Source organism: Lactuca serriola, chromosome 4 (genome assembly GCF_051521515.1).
Source record: "Lactuca serriola cultivar US96UC23 chromosome 4, Lser_US96UC23_V15, whole genome shotgun sequence".
In the NCBI taxonomy this organism is placed as follows: domain Eukaryota; kingdom Viridiplantae; phylum Streptophyta; class Magnoliopsida; order Asterales; family Asteraceae; genus Lactuca; species Lactuca serriola.
The window spans coordinates 395,002,946-395,023,461 of record NC_136411.1 but is presented as its reverse complement, the minus strand read 5'-3'; the positions used below and the strand labels follow the sequence as shown (position 1 = coordinate 395,023,461).

General features: G+C 43.8%; 1 protein-coding gene across 1 annotated transcript; it reads right to left on the bottom strand.

Moving 5' to 3' along the window:
* Window positions 1–17,260: 17,260 nt before the first annotated feature.
* On the bottom strand, window positions 17,261–17,850 carry LOC145099886 (phosphoribosylformylglycinamidine cyclo-ligase, chloroplastic-like). Its single transcript, XM_079037388.1, has 4 exons — window positions 17,695–17,850; window positions 17,531–17,620; window positions 17,405–17,479; window positions 17,261–17,332 (listed from the first exon to the last, which is right to left on the bottom strand). Exons 1-4 carry the CDS (start codon window positions 17,848–17,850, stop codon window positions 17,261–17,263), a joined length of 393 nt encoding a protein of 130 aa, XP_078893514.1.
* Window positions 17,851–20,516: the final 2,666 nt, after the last annotated feature.

Sequence of the window (20,516 nt, the reverse complement as noted above, 5' to 3'; positions counted from 1 at the left end):
CCCCGCCCACGTCCTGCTACTGATGAGTCAGGGAACCCCGTCCATACTCCTGCTGATAGTGAGATACGGGCCCAACCCACCCTCACTCCTTCCCTAACTTAGGCCTCGCCCCTGATCTGCTGCTACTGAGATATGAAACACCATCCACACTCTGCTATTGGTGAGATACGGGACCTCGCCCACACTCACCTCCCTACCAGGCACATACAAGTATCACATAGACAACAAGTATAAACTATCATTTAAACCATTCCTTGGGCACCCGCCCTCTATCATTGGACCTCGTCCCGAATATCATACTAGCATACTGGGCCTAGGGCTAACCCCTGGGTCTTCTACTCATAACTACATGGGCCGGCATTGTGGCCGTAGACCCATTCATACAAAGGGAAACTCACCTGATACTGCTGAACTGTTGCTGCTAATCCCTTTGACCGCTACCTGACCACTGACTCCGAACTGCTGCTCCACTAGCTCCCCGAGCTACCAATATCAACATAACACTTAGTCTAACTGACCTTCAAAGGTCAACCAAGTCAACTCTTTCCAAAGTGAAAGTCCTGGTCAAAGTCAACCTTCCAGGTCAACCCTACTCGCCGAGCCCACTTACTGACTCGCCGAGTCCCTATGCTCAAAGTCCTTCCAATCACGACTTGACTCGCCGAGTCAGCCCTTGACTCGCCGAGTCTACTGATTCCTGAATCCTGTCCTGTCCAACTCACTGAGTCCTTGCTCGACTCGCTGACTCGAGTCTTAACTCGAAGGGTTTGGGACTACGCGACCTGACTCGCCGAGTCTAAGAACAGACTCGCTGAGCACAAGGCAATCTTCATCCAACTCGCCGAGTTCATGCCCATCTTCATCCGACTCGACGAGCTGTTCATCCCACTCGTCGAGTTCCTCCTTATCTTCATGCTACTCGCCGAGTCCACTCGAAGGACTCGCCGAGTCCATTCGGATCTGCTTACATGCAGAGGACTTTCTAGTCATGCATGGACTCCAAACTGTAGATCTACCCTTCCCAAGCCTATCCCCCACGTAAAGTTGCAAACTTTACGTGTAGAGAAGGAGATCTAGGCACAATCCACCATAAACTAGGGTTTAAGGCCAAAGGGGCTCCAAAATCGACTCAAGGGCTGATACTTTATGCTTCCCCAGCTCATAACACGCTTGGATCTGAAGTAGCAACTCCATATCCGGCTTCTAGCTCACTTGGGTGGCAAACCATGGCTTAAAAGCCCCAAATCTCACAACCATAGAAGGTCTAAAAGAGAGAAACAACTTATTACCTTCAGATACTCAGAAATGTTCCCCAAATCTTCAGATCCAAGACCACTTCTTGAAGCCTCAATGATTCCCCTTCTTCTTCTTCCTTCAAATCACTCAATATGACTTGGGAGCTTGAATGGGCAACAATGAGGTTTGGGGTTCGATGCTCTGGGTGCAAGAGGCAGTATAGGGACCCTAGGAAGGAGGTTAAGGCGTTTATAAAGGCTCCAAGTCCCGAATTTAGGGTTTTCCTCACACAGACCAGACTCGCCGAGTCCCCTTGGCCGACTCGCCGAGCCGGTCACTTACTCCTCGACTCGGATCCCGCTCGGACTCGCCGAGTCCCTCCTTGGACTCGCCGAGTCGACCCCTAAACTTAGGGTTTTCTTTCCTTTCTTGGCCTTCAAAACTTTGGGTGTTACAACTCTCCCCCACTTAAATTAAACTTTGTCCTCGAAGTTTTCCATGGCCCACCGCCTGCGATCCGCCTCCAATACCCACCAATTATCCCAACACCAGCCGCCTACCTGCGCTGGTCTTCCACCTGGTCATTCTGACTAACATAAACCTCAGGTCAAACCTGTCCCTGAACAACTTAAAAACAGAACTTACTCAACCGACAATCCTTCTGGTACTCACCGAGTACCGCACTGAACCCATAGGGGTTCTCCAGTTCCTTCCTTGTGCGATTTCCTTGCCTCCCCAAGGCAATGCTCCATAACCAAGTATTCCCTCTGCCACTGCGAAGACCCTGTCTTCACCGATTCTATTACTCCCGCTACTTCCAGTACAGGTCATTATCGCCAGTATCCACTGGGCATTTCTTTCTACTACAATTTGGTGTCGAGCACCACACGATCAGCTAACTGAATTCCACCATACGCTGCATACTCGCACTGCCACTGACTGGCAATTCTGCTATTCCTCGTCTGACTTCCTGATGAACTGAGACCACCCTGGTCCCTACCAACCTATCAATGACTGGACTACCGGCTCCCACCGGTAGTTAGTCCCAACACCACCACTAGTCGCTCCCAGCGACTTCCAAAGAACTTCGATCACCTATAACTGCTCAATCTACTCTGCCATTCAGGCACTACAAACTTGGGATTCTCGATCCCCTAACTACCATACAAATATCCAAGGTATGCAGATGGCATATAACTCGATCACAATCAACCACTCGAAATAAAATACTTTTACCGATAATGATGCAGAACCATAACAATAAAATCATGCACAAATAAAAGAACTGAAAATGGGAAATTGCATACCTGCAACGTCCGGTGTTGCTCGCGTCTCCAAGGTCGTCATCTGAAAAGCCCTGCTCCCTGCCGCAGGTGCCTCTACCCGGCCCTGACGGCCATCCGTGATCCTCAAAGTTGCAGGAGCAGGTGCCATCACCCGTCCTGCTGAAAACAAACTGGGGCACTGAGCCTTCTTGTGGCCCCGCTGGTTGCAATGGAAACATAACAGGTCTGATCCCTGTGAGGTGGTAACAGTACAATCCCTGCTGAAATGACTAGTCCGACGGCACTTGAAACTGCCAGACTCACCACCGCTACCACTCCTGCACGTGCCCCCGTGCGCCCTGCCACACTTCCCGCACCGACTGCGGTCCTGATAATCCCTTGATCTCGAATCCGATCCCTTGGGCCTTTTGCCCGAACCCGCAGCTACCTGAACCTCATCCGGCTTCCGCTTCCGGATTTGCTCCAAATCAATTTCCCTTTCTCTAGCCCGAGAAATCATATCTTCCAGCGTCTTACAGCTGGATCTGCTCACGAACTCCCTGATGTCATCCCTCAACATCTCATGGTACCGAGCCTTCTTCATCTCCTCATCTGCGACATATTGCGGCACAAGAAGAGCCCTCTCCCTGAACTTGGCGGTGATCTCTGCCACAGTCTCAGTAGTCTGCGTCAAATCCTAAAACTCTCGTGCCAGCTGATGCACCTCAATAATCGGCGAAAACTCCGCCCTGAACCTGGCCGAGAAATCGCTCCAAGTCATCGCGTCCAACGCGGCATCATCCCCTAAAGCATGACCAATCTCCTCCCACCAATCCCTCGCTCTGTCCTTCAGAAGACAGGAGGCGAGCCTAACCTTGTCCCCCTTAGGACACTTGCTCGTACGAAAAGCGTTGGCAACATCAGCCAACCATCTGCTGCTAGCAATGGGGTCCCTAGCCCCATGATAATCTGGTGCCCCGCAAGCCCTAAGCTCTCGAAATGTCAAGGTACGCGCTCCCAACAACGCCATCATCTCGGTACGGAAGGCTCCCAGCCTCTCATCCAAGATCTCCAGTATACCCTCCTTGACCGTGCCAAAGATCACAGGAGTCTGAGCTAGGATACTGCGCGTAACCTCAGCTGATATCAACTCTCTCATCTGCTCCTCGAGCTGCTCGGCCCCTGAACCCGAGCCTGATCCCTCTCCGGCGCCTGATCTGCCCGTTGGTCTCTCTCGCAACGTCACCATGCTGAAACATATAACACAACCACTATCAGAAAACTCATCATTGCTGCGAGACCAAACACACCCCCTACTAGGTTCCCGGTCTTGTCTTGGCCCTTCCCGAATCAAGTACGGATCCTCTGCTTTCAGTAGTACGGGCCCATACTACCTTCCACATCTATCCGTACTTTCCTCAGGAATTGCTTTGACTCCACCAGGTCCCTTATCCACTACTACTGCTCCCAGCACTATCTCATCCTAGGCTTACCCTAGGGAAACCTCTGACTCAACTCAAACAGTCCTCAGCTGCTGAAGGTCTCCTTGTGATGCCAATTAGCCATCACTTGGATACCATCACATGTGACGAGGCCCAGATAATCCTTCAAGTAAAAGACTCGTCCCTACAACGGTTGGACTCAAACAAGAGCTGCGTAATAGGGCCAAATCCAGCACTCTGAGATTATTCAACCCTGATCACATGTGACGTGACGTATCCACCTAATGGCTAACTCCCATCACTCAAAATCCCACAATGCACAAAGCAAGCAGCATTCGGACAAGGGGAAAATCTAACCACAACATACTCAAGCAATCATATCCAAACAGCAAGAATCTGAACTAACATGCAACACAAACTCATAAACTCAGGCATAACCTAAACCGGCTATCCTACTACTGTCTAATCAGCACTATCATGCAGCTCAAACACATATAATAGGCACATAAGGCATCATTTTTAGATCCTTAGTCCTAATCTAGCATAATGTTCTATAAACTGATAATCATGACATAAACTTGTATGGGTATTTTGGGGTACTTACTTGAGCTCGGTTGATTGCATGCACCACACCCTTTTTCTCTTTTCAAAGTTCTTTTCTTTTTGAATTATTTTTGCCTTTCTAAAACTGTTTTCTTTTCTCAAAATTCTTTTGTAACCATGGTTTTTCTCTTGAAAACTTTATACCTCTTCCATAGTTTGAGTTCAGACACACTCGGGAGTGCGCCCGAATCCCTCAAACCAAGGCTCTGATACCAACTTGTTGTTGGAATAGTGTCTAAGGCTATAACTATATCCGGTTGTGCATGGTCCTTTTGGGTTGCTTTCACCATAGCAACTTGATAGGATGATTTAATAAGAGAGAGTAAATATTATTAATATATTATGGGAATAATATAATGAATAATATATTTTTATTTGATTAATATAAGTCATAGAATTAATTAGAATTAATTTGGTGACTTAAAGAGATTAATTAAATAAAGGGGTATAAACTGTCAATTGTTTGATAGTTAAACTTTAGACTGTAAATCCATTTGGATATGGTATGGACGAATTCTAAGAGCTTTAGGATAGCTAAAATCGTCCATTAGAGTTATCTAGGAATGGATTTGGATAGCCTTAAGAGAAGATTATCTGATAGGGACTTATCTGTAATCCTTAAGGAGTCTACAAGTATAAATAGACCCCATGGCATAGGGAATTCGTGGCTTGACCTAAAGTAAGGAACCTCTGGTCGAATTCCTCCCCTCTCCTCTCTCCCAAATCATCCTCCTTGCTATTGGTGTTTGTAAGCCATCAGAGGAGTGACATTTGTGACTCTAGAAGCTCCAAGACCTCAAGATCAACAAGGAACTCAAAGGTATGATTCTAGATTTGTTTCAATATTGTTATTTAGCCTAATTAAGAATTAGAAGTCTTGGATTCAAAGCATGTTTATTAGAAAGCCTAGATCCGAGCATTAGGGTTTTGCATGCGCACATAGGAAAGTTCTTATGGCTAAAACCCATCAGTGGTATCAGAGCCTAGCTTGGTTTTCTGTAAATTGTTGCTTGATTAACTGAAACAAACCTGCAAAATTCGATTTTTAGGTTTCTGAGTCATGGACTCGGCAAGTTCCAAGGTGGACTCGGCGAGTAGGCCTGACTCGGCGAGTCCCCTTGTGCACTCGGCGAGTCCAGGCGTCAGGAATGGCCAGATTCGGGATTTCTTTGTAATTATCTTATCTAAACTTTCCATAAACTAATTAGATCAATATTAATTCATTTTTCTGATAAATATAACTGTTATCTTGATCTAGTTAAAGGTAATTATCAACTAATTAAATATTTAATTTCCTTATATGATAATTAATTAATTATTTTGATTATTTTGGTAATTATCTTAAAAGAAATCTTGAATAAATCAAATATAGATAATTAGGATATTAATTGTTAATTGGAATTATTTGTTATTTGATCCTCCATGTTTTAAATGTTTAAAACTTGCCCTCAAGTTTTGAAATTTACATTTGTGATTAAAAGTTTTAATTTAGACAACTTAAATTTCAAAATCCTAGATTTTAAAAGGTTTAAAATACAACCCTATACTAATATGATATTACTAGTATAATATATATATATATATATATATATATATATATATATATATATATATATATATATATATAACACTAAATGCTAGTCTTACCGTTAGTAGGCCTCATTCACGAAGCCAATCTATAAGGTGGGTATAAGGTTGCGGCCTATAAAATGGCGCTTAATGGGTGTACACTCACACCCACCGCTTGCTTGATTGGTGGAGGGTTGTTAGCCGAACGGGTAGGATAGGGCAACCTCATCCTCTCATTAAAAGTATAATAAGAAATATAAAGTAACTACACATATTTTAAAATTCCCAATCTTAGTTACTTTAGGAAAAGTGAATTGATGCAATCCCATGAAATTACACTTTGCACCTTGCTAAGAAGTTAGTGGAGCGTGTGTGGTTTACCGGCACACTAATTGATTCTAAGCGAAGGTGGAAAAGGGTGATTCATTGTATATCATAGTTCGATGGAGCGTGTGTGGTTTACCGGCACATCGAATAGGTGATCGTTACAATGAAGGCACCATGTGAATTTGCATGGTTATTCACACCCGCTTTGTGATCCTCGGTATCCCAGTCACAAACAAGAGGGGCATATCGAGATTTAAACATGCCATTGAATAGTTTCAATGAATCTCATCCGAACCTAGGAATTCTCAAAAACACTTAGGACTAATAGTTTAGGTTTTTTTGATGGAGAATTAGTGAATCGTCATTCACTTACCTTCAATGTATTTGCATGTTAGATTACGGCATCCCTTTTCTAATATGTAAATGTCATTGTTGGATCCTAGCCCTAATTTTTCTTATTGGGTGATAATTAGGGATTCATATTCTAATCTATCTTTGTCCTTTTCTAATTATAGATGTCGAACGCAAACAACGCTGCTGCTAGTTCTTTCACGTTGATGAGCCTTTGCCAAATGGTCACCTTCGATGGAACGAACTTTAGCGAATGGATAAGATACATTCGCACCATTGCTCGCTATGAGGACAAGGAGTATGTCCTTGATGAGAAGCTCGAGAAAATCAACACCGAAATCGCTACTCCAGCCGAAATCACCGCTTTTGAAACTCATGAGCGAGATGCAACGAAGGTACATTGCATCATGATCGCTACCATGAACTCCGAATTCCAAAAGTCCTACGAGGACATGTACCCGTACGAGATGCACCAAGGCTTATTGGAGAGGTACCACCAAAACGCGAGACAAGAGCGGTATGAGATTTTCACTAACATGATTTCCGCGAAGATGGGTCATGGAGAATCTCTTACCGTGCACTTGCAAAAGATGCAAAGGTATGTCGACCGCCTTCGCAAGTTAAATGTTGACTTCGGGGAAGACTTGGCGATCGACATGGTGCTTCACTCTTTGCCTCCGATGTACAACCAATTTAGGATGACCTACCACATGAACAAAGAGGAGGTCACCCTAAGAAAACTCCAAGGTCTCTTGAGAGTCGCTGAGAGCAACTTCAAGGACAAGTCTGTTGCACCTACTCCCAATCCGCCCGCTGCTCCTGTCTTGGATATTGGTCAAGGAAAGGGAAAGAAGAGGAAAGCTTCATCGAAGAACTATCGCAAGGCGAAAGCCCGAGATGGTGCCTCCTCTAGTGGGACCAAAGTTGATCCCGCTAAGCCCTGTCCTAACCCGAAGGAGGCAGAGTGCCACCACTGCCACAAGATAGGACATTAGAAGAGAAGCTGCCCAGAGTACCTGCAAAGCAATCAAAGAAGGAAAGATCAAGCCATCTTTCGCAGGTATATACACAATCAAATCTAACGATTCTAATCATGCTATTTCTTGGGTCCTTGATACCGGTTGTGGTTATCACATTTGTTCTAATGTGCAGGGACTAAGAAGAAGTAGGGATGTGGAGCAAGGAAGGATAAATCTAATCATGGGGAACAGAAGATCGTCGCCTGTGACCAAGATTGGAGTGTATTCTTTAGTGCTTAGAAATAGTTTGGTTTTAGATTTGAACAATTGTTGCTATTCGCCAGAAATGGCTAGAAACATCATTTCATTTCATGGTTTATATAGACAAGGATTTAGATTTTCTTTTAATAATGAGAATGGTTCTATTTTGGCTTATCTAAATGGTGTCTTTTATTTTGAAGCTATACCATGTAATGGAATATATGAAACTGTTATGATTGTTGATAACTTAGGAAATGATGTTTTGAATATTGATTCTTCCACTAGTATGGATAAAGCATCCTTGTGGCATTGTCGTCTTGGACATGTCAACAAGAAACGCATAGCCAAACTCCAAAAGGATGGAGTGTTGGAGTGATTCGACCTTAGGGAAGATGACACATGCGAGTCTTGTTTACTTGGAAAGATGACTAAATCACCCTTCACAAGTACATGTGAAAGGGGCGAAGGTCTATTGGACCTAATACATACCGATGTATGTGGACCATTTAGATCAACCACGAAGGATGGGAACCGCTTCTACGTGACTTTTACCGATGACTATAGTAGATATGGGTATATCTACCTAATCAAGCAAAAGTCAGAAACCTTTGAAATGTTCAAAGAGTTCAAGAATGAAGTGGAGAATCAATTGGGCAGGAAAATCAAGATGCTTCGATCCGATCGAGGAGGAGAGTACCTAAGTCTTGAATTCCACGATTATCTCAAGGAGTGTGGAATAGTTTCGCAATTGACGCCTCCTAGGACACTGCAGTTGAATGGTGTGGAAGAAAGGCGTAATCGAACCTTATTAGATATGGTTCGCTCTATGATGAGTCGTGCTTCACTACCTATCTCTTTTTGGGGGTATGCCTTAGAGACTGCCGCCCATATCCTTAACCGAGTCCCTACCAAGAAGGTTGCCAAAACACCTCACGAGATGTGGACAGGGAAACCTCCCTCGTTGGCACATATCAAGGTTTGGGGTTGCGAGGCTTTCGTAAGACGAGATACTCACGACAAGCTTGAACCTCGAAGTGAGAGATGTATTTTCATCGGCTACCCGCAGACATCCTTTGGATATCTCTTCTATAGACCGAAGGACAATGTGGTCTTCGTTGCGAGGAGAGGAGTTTTCCGAGAGCGAGAACTCATAAGCCAAGGAGACAGTGGGAGGCAAATCGAGCTTGAAGAGATTTAAGAGTCGATAGATGAAGGAACCTCTACCGCTGGCACTCAACCTGAGGAGGAAACTTCGGTTGAACCGATTGACGAATCCTTACCTCTTAAACGTTCCGATAGAGTTAAAGTTCTACCCCAGTTTTATGGTTTTCATATTACTAACGAAGGGGACACGTATATTAGTGATGGTACACTAATAAATCTTGATGAACCTAATAGCTATAAGGAAGCCATGGCAGGCCCGGAGTCTGCAAAATGGAAAGAGGCAATGGATAGCGAGATCCAATCCATGTATGATAACCAAGTTTGGAATTTGGTTGATTATGTGCCCGGACGTAAGACCGTTGGGTGCAAATGGAACTTCAAGAAGAAGACCGACGTGGATGGAAACGTACACACATATAAAGCGCGATTGGTTGCGAAGGGCTTTACTCAAACTCCTGGAGTTGACTATGATGAGACCTTCTCACCAGTTGCGAAGATTAAATCTATTAGAGTGATGCTAGCTATTGCCGCATTTCATGATTATGAGATTTGGCAAATGGATGTCAAGACCGCCTTCCTTAACGGGAAGTTGGCTGAGGATGTTTACATGGCTCAGCCCGAGGGGTTTGTGGATCCGAAGCATCCGAATAGAGTGTGTAAGCTTGAGAAGTCCATTTATGGACTTAAGCAAGCGTCTCACAGATGGAATCTTTGCTTCGATGAGAAAGGCAAAGAGTTTGGATTTGTACGAAGCGAAGACGAATCTTGTGTACATGTCAAAGCCAGTGGGAGTATAGTAAGCTTTCTCGTTCTATATGTCGATAACATATTACTCATAGGAAACGACATCCCGACTCTGCAGGAAGTTAAGTCCTGGCTCGGGAAGTGCTTCGCTATGAAGGACCTCGGAGAAGCTTCTTACATTTTGGGAATAAGGATAGTGAGAGAAAGAAGTAAGAGACTTAATTGGACTTAGTCAGAACACTTACTTGGAGAAGGTACTAAAACGTTTTAGTATGGAAAACTCAAAGAAGGGAGAATTACCAATACAAAGCAATGCCAAGTTGAGTAAGACTCAAAGTCCGAGTACCGAAGCTGAGATAGCAGAAATGAGCCGAGTACCATACGCTTCCGCAGTTGGCTCAATCATGTACGCTATGACTGGTACTCGCCGAGTCCCTATGCTCAAAGTCCTTCCAATCACGACTTGACTCGTCGAGTCAGCCCTTGACTCGCCGAGTCTACTGATTCCCGAATCCTGTCATGTCCAACTCACTAAGTCCTTGCTTGACTCGCTGACTCGAGTCTTAACTCGAAGGGTTTAGGACTACGCGACCTGACTCGCCGAGTCTAAGAACAGACTCACCGAGCACAAGGCAATCTTCATCCAACTCGCCGAGTTGTTCATCCAACTCGCCGAGTTCATGCCCATCTTCATCCGACTCAACGAGCTGTTCATCCCACTCGTCGAGTTCCTCCTTATCTTCATGCTACTCGCCGAGTCCACTCGAAGGACTCTCCGAGTCCATTCGGATCTGCTTACATGCAGAGGACTTTCTAGTCATGCATGGACTCCAAACTGTAGATGTACCCTTCCCAAGCCTATCCCCCACGTAAAGTTGCAAACTTTACGTGTAGAGAAGGAGATCTAGGCACAATCCACCATAAACTAGGGTTTAAGGCCAAAGGGGCTCCAAAATCGACTCAAGGGCTGATACTTTATGCTTCCCCAGCTCATAACACGCTTGGATCTGAAGTAGCAACTCCAGATCCGGCTTCTAGCTCACTTGGGTGGCAAACCATGGCTTAAAAGCCCCAAATCTCACAACCATAGAAGGTCTAAAAGAGAGAAACAACTTATTACCTTCATATACTCAGAAATGTTCCCCAAATCTTCAGATCCAAGACCACTTCTTGAAGCCTCAATGATTCCCCTTCTTCTTCTTCCTTCAAATCACTCAATATGGCTTGGGAGCTTGAATGGGCAACAATGAGGTTTGGGGTTCGATGCTCTGGGTGCAAGAGGCAGTAAAGGGACCCTAGGAAGGAGGTTAAGGCGTTTATAAAGGCTCCAAGTCCCGAATTTAGGGTTTTCCTCGCACAGACCAGACTCGCCGAGTCACCTTGGCCGACTCGCCGAGTCGGTCACTTACTCCTCGACTCGGATCCCGCTCGGACTCGCCGAGTCGACCCCTAAACTTAGGGTTTTCTTTCCTTTCTTGGCCTTCAAAACTTTGGGTGTTACAACTCTCCCCCACTTAAATTAAACTTCGTCCTCGAAGTTTGCCATGGCCCACCGCCTGCGATCCGCCTCCAATACCCACCAATTATCCCAACACCAGCCGCCTACCTGCGCTGGTCTTCCACCTGGTCATTCTGACTAACATAAACCTCGGGTCAAACCTGACCCTGAACAACTTAGAAACAGAACTTACTCAACCGACAATCCTTTTGGTACTCACCGAGTACCGTACTGAACCCATAGGGGTTCTCCACTTCCTTCCTTGTGCGATTTCCTTGCCTCCCCAAGGCAATGCTCCATAACCAACTATTCCCTCTGCCACTGCGAAGACCCTGTCTTCACCGATTCTATTACTCCCGCTACTTCCAGTACGGGTCATTATCGCCAGTATCCACTGGGCATTTCTTTCTACTACAATTTGGTGTCGAGCACCACACGATTAGCTAACTGAATTCCACCATACGCTGCATACTCGCACTGCCACTGACTGGCAATTCTGCTATTCCTCATCTGACTTCCTGATGAACTGAGACCACCCTGGTCCCTACCAACCTATCAATGACTGGATTACCGGCTCCCATCGGTAGTTAGTCCCAACACCACCACTAGTCGCTCCCAGCGACTTCCAAAGAACTTCGATCACCTATAACTGCTCAATCTCCTCTGCCATTCAGGCACTACAAACCTGGGATTCTCGATCCCCTAACTACCATACAAATATCCAAGGTATGCAGATGGCATATACCTCGATCACAATCAACCACTCGAAATAAAATACTTTTACCGATAATGATGCAGAACCATAACAATAAAATCATGCACAAATAAAAGAACTGAAAATGGGAAATTGCACACCTGCAACGTCCGGTGTTGCTCGCGTCTCCAAGGTCATCATCTGAAAAGCCCTGCTCCCTGACGCAGGTGCCTCTACCCGGCCCTGACGGCCATCCGTGATCCTCAAAGTTGCAGGAGCAGGTGCCATCACCCGTCCTGCTGAAAACAAACTGGGGCACTGAGCCTTCTTGTGGCCCCGCTGGTTGCAATGAAAACATAACAGGTCTGATCCCTGTAAGGTGGTAACAGTACAATCCCTGCTGAAATGACCAGTCCGACCGCACTTGAAACAGCCAGACTCACCACCGCTACCACTCCTGCACGCGCCCCCGTGCGCCCTGCCACACTTCCCGCACCGACTGCGGTCCTGATAATCCCTCGATCTCGAATCCGATCCCTTAGGCCTTTTGCCCGAACCCGCAGCTACCTGAACCTCATCCGGCTTCCTCTTCCGGATTTGCTCCAAATCAATTTCCCTTTCTCTAGCCCGAGAAATCATATCTTCCAGCGTCTTACAGCTGGATCTGCTCACGAACTCCCTGATGTCATCCCTCAACATCTCATGGTACCGAGCCTTCTTCATCTCCTCATCTACGACATACTGCGGCACAAGAAGAGCCCTCTCCCTGAGCTTGGCGGTGATCTCTGCCACAGTCTCAGCAGTCTGCGTCAAATCCTGAAACTCTCATGCCAGCTGCTGCACCTCAATAGTCGGCGAAAACTCCGCCCTGAAAATCTGGCCGAGAAATCGCTCCAAGTCATCGCGTCCAACGTGGCATCATCCCCCAAAGCATGACTAATCTCCTCCCACCAATCCCTCGCTCTATCCTTCAGAAGACAGGAGGCGAGCCTAACCTTGTCCCCTTCAGGACACTTGCTCATACGGAAAGCGTGGGCAACATCAGCCAACCATCTGCTGCTAGCAATGGGGTCCCTAGCCCCATGATAATCTGGTGCCCCGCAAGCCCTGAGCTCTCGAAATGTCAAGGTACGCGCTCCCAACAACGCCATCATCTCGGTACGCAAGGCTCCCAGCCTCTCATCCAAGATCTCCAGTATACCCTCCTTGACCGTGCCAAAGATAACAGGAGTCTGAGCTAGGATATTGCGCGTAACCTCAGCTGATATCAACTCTCTCATCCGCTCCTCGAGCTGCTCCGCCCCTGAACCCGAGCCTGATACCTCTCCGGCGCCTGATCCGCCCGTTGGTCTCTCTCGCAACGTCACCATGCTGAAACATATAACACAACCACTATCAGAAAACTCATCACTGCTGCGAGACCAGACACACCCCTACTAGGTTCCCGGTCTTGTCTTGGCCCTTCCCGAATCAAGTACGGATCCTCTTCTTTCAGTAGTACGGGCCCATACTACCTTCCACATCTATCCGTACTTTCCTCAGGAATTGCTTTAACTCCACCAGGTCCCTTATCCACTACTACTGCTCCCAGCACTATCTCATCCTAGGCTTACCCTAGGGAAACCTCTGACTCAACTCAAACAGTCCTCAGTTGCTGAAGGTCTCCTTGTGATGCCAATTAGCCATCACCTGGATACCATCACATGTGACGAGGCTCAGATAATCCTTCAAGTAAAAGACTCGTCCCTACAACGGTTGGACTCAAACAAGAGCTGCGCAATAGGGCCAAATCCAGCACTCTGAGATTATTCAACCCTGATCACATGTGACGTGACGTATCCACCTAATGGCTAACTCCCATCACTCAAAATCCCACAATGCACAAAGCAAGCAGCATTCGGACAAGGGGAAAATCTAACCACAACATACTCAAGCAATCATATCCAAACAGCAAGAATCTGAACTAACATGCAACACAAACTCATAAACTCAGGCATAACCTAAACCGGCTATCCTACTACTGTCTAATCAGCACTATCATGCAGCTCAAACACATATAATAGGCACATAAGGCATCATTTTTAGATCCTTAGTCCTAATCTAGCATACTGTTCTATCAACTGATAATCATGACATAAACTTGTATGGGTATTTTGGGGTACTTACTTGAGCTCGGTTGATTGCATGCACCACACCCTTTTTCTCTTTTCAAAGTTCTTTTCTTTCTGAATTATTTTTGCCTTTCTAAAACTGTTTTCTTTTCTCAAAATTCTTTTGTAACCATGGTTTTTCTCTTGAAAACTTTATACCTCTTCCTTAGTTTGAGTTCAGACACACTCGGGAGTGCGCCCGAATCCCTCAAACCAAGGCTCTGATACCAACTTGTAACGTCCCAAAATTTAAGACTAAAAATTTCTTTTAATAAAATATTACGTTAGGCAAATTCATCATTTCAAAACATAAACAAAGTATTAGTTTCCAAAATACGTATTCGTTATCAGAGTAAACATTCCCAGGCTGTCTGAACTATGGTGTGTGCCATGCGATCATCCCGAGCTCCATCATCCGCTACCGGAAGTACCTGAAACCAAAACTGAAAACCGTAAGCACGAAGCTTAGTGAGTTCCCCACCCTACCACATACCATGCATAGCCACATACTGCACATACTGGGCCACGCCCCCTATCCTAGGCCTCACCCCCTACAACGGACCCGCCGCTCCAGGCCCCGCCTGGCTTCGAGCCCCGCTCGGATACATATCTGTTTCACTTAGGCCTCGCCTGTCACAGGGCCCCGCCCACTATCATATAATAGCACATAAACATATCACATCACATCACCTAAGCCAAATACATACTAACGGATCTTGTTCTAAGGCCTCGTCTATCTCTAGGCCCCGCCCATGTCCTGCTACTGATGAGTCATGGAACCCCGTCCATACTCCTGATGATAGTGAGATACGGGCCCAACCCACCCTCACTCCTTCCCTAACTTAGGCCTCGCCCCTGATCTGCTGCTACTGAGATATGAAACACCATCCACACTCTGCTATTGGTGAGATACGGGACCTCGCCCACACTCACCTCCCTACCAGGCACATACAAGTATCACACAGACAACAAGTATAAACTATCATTTAAACCATTCCTTGGGCACCCGCCCTCTATCATTGGACCTCGTCCCGAATATCATACTAGCATACTGGGCCTAGGGCTAACCCCTGGGTCTTCTACTCATAACTACATGGGCCGACATTGTGGCCGTAGACCCATTCATACAAAGGGAAACTCACCTTATACTGCTGAACTGCTGCTGCTAATCCCTTTGACCGCTACCTGACCACTGACTCCGAACTGCTGCTCCACTAGCTCCCCGAGCTACCAATATCAACATAACACTTAGTCTAACTTACCTTCAAAGGTCAACCAAGTCAACTCTTGCCAAAGTCAAAGTCCTGGTCAAAGTCAACCTTCCAGGTCAACCCTACTCGTCGAGTCCACTTACTGACTCGCCGAGTCCCAATGCTCAAAGTCCTTCCAATCACGACTTGACTCGTCGAGTCAGCCCTTGACTCGCCGAGTCTACTGATTCCCGAATCTTGTCATGTCCAACTCACTAAGTCCTTGCTTGACTCGCTGACTCGAGTCTTAACTCGAAGGGTTTAGGACTACGCGACCTGACTCGCCGAGTCTAAGAACAGACTCACCGAGCACAAGGCAATCTTCATCCAACTCGCCGAGTTGTTCATCCAACTCGCCGAGTTCATGCCCATCTTCATCCGACTGGACGAGCTGTTCATCCCACTCGTCGAGTTCCTCCTTATCTTCATGCTACTCGCCGAGTCCACTCGAAGGACTCTCCGAGTCCATTCGGATCTGCTTACATGCAGAGGACTTTCTAGTCATGCATGGACTCCAAACTGTAGATGTACCCTTCCCAAGCCTATCCCCCACGTAAAGTTGCAAACTTTACGTGTAGAGAAGGAGATCTAGGCACAATCCACCATAAACTAGGGTTTAAGGCCAAAGGGGCTCCAAAATCGACTCAAGGGCTGATACTTTATGCTTCCCCAGCTCATAACACACTTGGATTTGAAGTATCAACTCCTGATCCGGCTTCTAGCTCACTTGGGTGGCAAACCATGGCTTAAAAGCCCCAAATCTCACAACCATAGAAGGTCTAAAAGAGAGAAACAACTTATTACCTTCAGATACTCAGAAATGTTCCCCAAATCTTTAGATCCAAGACCACTTCTTGAAGCCTCAATGATTCCCCTTCTTCTTCTTCCTTCAAATCACTCAATATGGCTTGGGAGCTTGAATGGGCAACAATGGGGTTTGGGGTTCGATGCTCTGGGTGCAAGAGGCAGTAAAGGGACCCTAGGAAAGAGGTTAAGGCGTTTATAAAGGCTCCAAGTCCTGAATTCAGGGTTTTCCTCGCACAGACCGGACTCGTCGAGTCGGTCACTGACTCGCCGACTCGCCTAGTCGGTCACTTACTCCTCGACTCGGATCCCGCTCGGACTCGCCGAGTCCCTCCTTGGACTCGCCGAGTCGACCCCTAAACTTAGGGTTTTCTTTCCTTTCTTGGCCTTCAAAACTTTGGGTGTTACATTACTTTTGGGATATGTTTGATAACTTTCATATATGGTAACCTACATAAACAATTTTAAGCAACAATGGAATAAAGCATGACGTTCAATTTTAAGATTTACCTTTTCAACTTCTTTAAAGTTCTTATGGATTAGATAGAGCAATTGATAGTGCATGTCTGCAAAGATTTTTCGTCTGTGATCTTTGGATGGACCATACTCTGTAGCTCATTATATTAATTAAGAACGGGAATTTTGAAAATTCGACACCCTGAAAACAAAAAAACTAAAAAATGAAGACATACTAATCAGTTATAGGTTAAACATTCCAAAAACCACAAAGTGATTTTACAAATCAAACCTCATGCAGACGATATCAACAACTAAAAACTTTCATAAAAGTAATACATGATTTCCACGTATCAAATGGACATTCTGAGGATATTGAATCTGAATAAACAAATAAATAGATAAATAATCATATTTTGATTGTAACATATTGTAAGCATATATATAATATATCTTTAAGGAAACAAGCAATGTGATAGTCTCCAAGCTATGTTGACATAATCGCCAACGAATATTTAGTCAATATATCTGAAATGGAATGCTCAATAGTCAATAGATTCTAAAAAAATTGGAAAAATGGAAATCAAAAGCAAAGCATATGTATGTTGTCTCTAGAAGTAGAAGGAAATACGTATTCATCAAAGAGGCCCATGAGATCACCAAACTGTCCATGTAAATCACCAAACACTTTCATTGGAGCTTTCAACTAACATATTAATCGACATCATAAAATTCACAAAGCATTCAAACTACACACATTTTTAATCATTTCCTTTTTCACAATGCCAACTACAAAACCGCCAAAGATGGTATTCACCTTCTGCATAAAAATTTGGCATTTTGCTGTCTGAAAGACAGAAAAAAAAAGTCAACAACAAAAGTCAAACCTTAGGAAAAAGTAGGTTTCTATTGTTGTACTACCTCCCCACCCAAAAGAGCACAGTCAAATTGTTGGTAACCATCAACAAATCCTTTTATATCCTTTTCAACAAGATCAACATGAAGGCGACTTGTTGCATAATAATCGAGAAAGAATAAAGGCTTTGCTCTAGATGTGATGATGTCATTCACACTCATTCCCACCAAAATGTAAAAAGAAAAAAAATAGTGATAACAAAAAATACTACGATAATAATAATAATGTTACCAAATCAATTCCAATGGAATCATGGATTCCAGTCTCCAATGCCAACTTAAGTTTGGTTCCTACACCATCTGTTCTAGGTATAAGATATGAAGCCCCTAAAAATAGAAATTAATTAAAATGAGAAAAGTGTACATAAAAAATAGATTTTAATTTTTAATACTAATAAAAAAGAAATAGTAAGTGGAAAAAGGCAACCAAAGAATTTTGTTAACATTTTAATTACATAATACATAATATAGCACACTACACCATCTCATTGTGCGACTATAACCTTTACCTGGCTTGATGAAGTTTGAAAGACCGAATTCAGTAAGCTTTATATCAGAATCTTCAGTTTTTGACATGAAAAGGAAGTTCTACACACAACCCAGACACTTTTAAAAAACATGGTCAATAACATTATATTATATATAGTTTGTCAAATATGAAAAAAAACACATACACATACAATTTAGATTTTATAACTTCAACTTTTGGAAGGAGAAGCCTTTGGCCGATCCAAAGTTAAGTGGTTTAAATTTGTGCATCATGAATGAACAAATAAAAAAACATTTTCACAGAAATGCCAGTCTCTATGTGACCATCACCATCTGCGAAGAGAAGTTGTTGGATAATACTTTTTGGTTGGTTCTGTATTTGCACTAATTTTATATTTCTTCCTTCTATCCTCCTTTTGTTCCTTAAATGTGTTTATATGAGTAGCACAATCATTGATCCAACAAAATATAATTAAATTGATGAGATCATTAGGAACAAAACAATAAAATAATGGTCTACTGATGGTTACTCCTCTTTCACAGGAACAATTTTTTGTTTTGTTGGCATAACGTGCAAAAGCCTTCATTGAAAGATAGAATTGTCATGATCTTCTAGTGACCTTTATAGATCAATAATAAGATCACAACAAAGAAAACTCAAAAGTAAAGAAATCATGATAAACAAAATATAAACCTAGGTACAGATTCTTGTAGCTTATAGAGAATATAAGCATTCCCTTTTTGATCGTTTTGTGTCTTTATCAACCACCAAATGGGATTCAGATACTGTGAAACTTGCTGAAGTGGTCTCTTAGATCATATTCTCTATTTTTTCATAACAAATCATTAACATAGTTCGATACATAATCTCGTAATCTTTAAATATAAGAATTTGAATAAGATAAACACATATGTAGCACTGTATAGAAGATTATGAACAAAAAGACGACCAATTTGACCCTTACAATTTAAGTAAATACGAACCCAGCTTGGAGAACATATGAAAACCAAACCAAACAAAGAGAAAAGGATTCACCTTTTCATGTAATTTACTCTTTCAATCTGCAGAGGGATATCATAAAACACCTTCAGAATTGCATACAAGAAACAAAACGGAAAAATACGTCTAAGTGTTTATTGAACACGACTCTTTATATGGGAAACAACAATACTTTTATTGAGATACTTAAGAAGAACTTACACTTTGAGATACTACTACACACTTTGCTTTCTTTGAGGCTTTTCTTGGATTGTTTGGAGAAAATGACCTCCACACCTATTTATAGGCCTCTTAGGAAGCTTCTAGATACTACAATACATTTACTACTTACTAGATAACTCTAGAACTATCTAACATACTCCATAAGCTTCCATATGTTTCTAGAATGTTATAACATGTTCTGGAGACGTCTAGGTTGCTCTAGTGTCTTCTAGAATGATCCATAACCTTCCAGGGTCTTCCATATCATTCTAGAGTATACTAGACTCTTCCGGTATATTCTGGAGTCTTCCATAGTCTTCCATAATGTTTTAGAATCTTCTAGAGCATTCTAGAACAACATAAAGTCTTCTAAATCATATTTGTTCTATTGGGCTAGTGATGATATTTAACACTCCCCCTGAGCACTAACCCCCATTCTTCGCGATACCACCGAGAAGATCGTGCAAATCAAGGAACGATCGAGAACAGATCGTGACCATTAAAGAAAATATGTTGACTTTCGATGGAAGCCACTTGAATTTTAAGTTAGTGATAGATTCATGCTAAGAGTCTCTCCAAGAAAAGGAGTTATAAGATTCAGAAAAGGGTCAAACTTAACCCAAAATGCATAGGACCTTTTGAGATCATTGCAAAGATAGGCCCGATAACATACCAACCCGCGTTGCCCCAAGAGCTTTGCAACATGCATGACGTCTTACATGTGTCGAATCTTAAGAAAAGTCTCTTTGAGAACACACCAGTTATACCTCTCAACGAAATCTAGATAAACAACAAACTTAACTTCGTTCGGGAACCGACTGAGATCATGGATCGCAAGGTCAAGAGACTCACACAGAGCCTCTTCCCTATAGTCAAAGTACGATGGAACTCTAAGCAAGGACCGGAGTAAACATGGGAACGTGAAGATCAAATGAAGAGAAAGTACCCTCACTTGTTCAAAAACACCCCAACTACAAGTTAAATTTCGGGACAAAATTCCTTTAACTGGGGAAGGATGTGACAACCCGGAAAATACGTCATCAACCACCGTCAGTAGTTAACGACAATATAAAAGAACAACCTTGTAAATAATCGATATATATATATATATATAAAATCAATTTTTTGTCCTTAATTA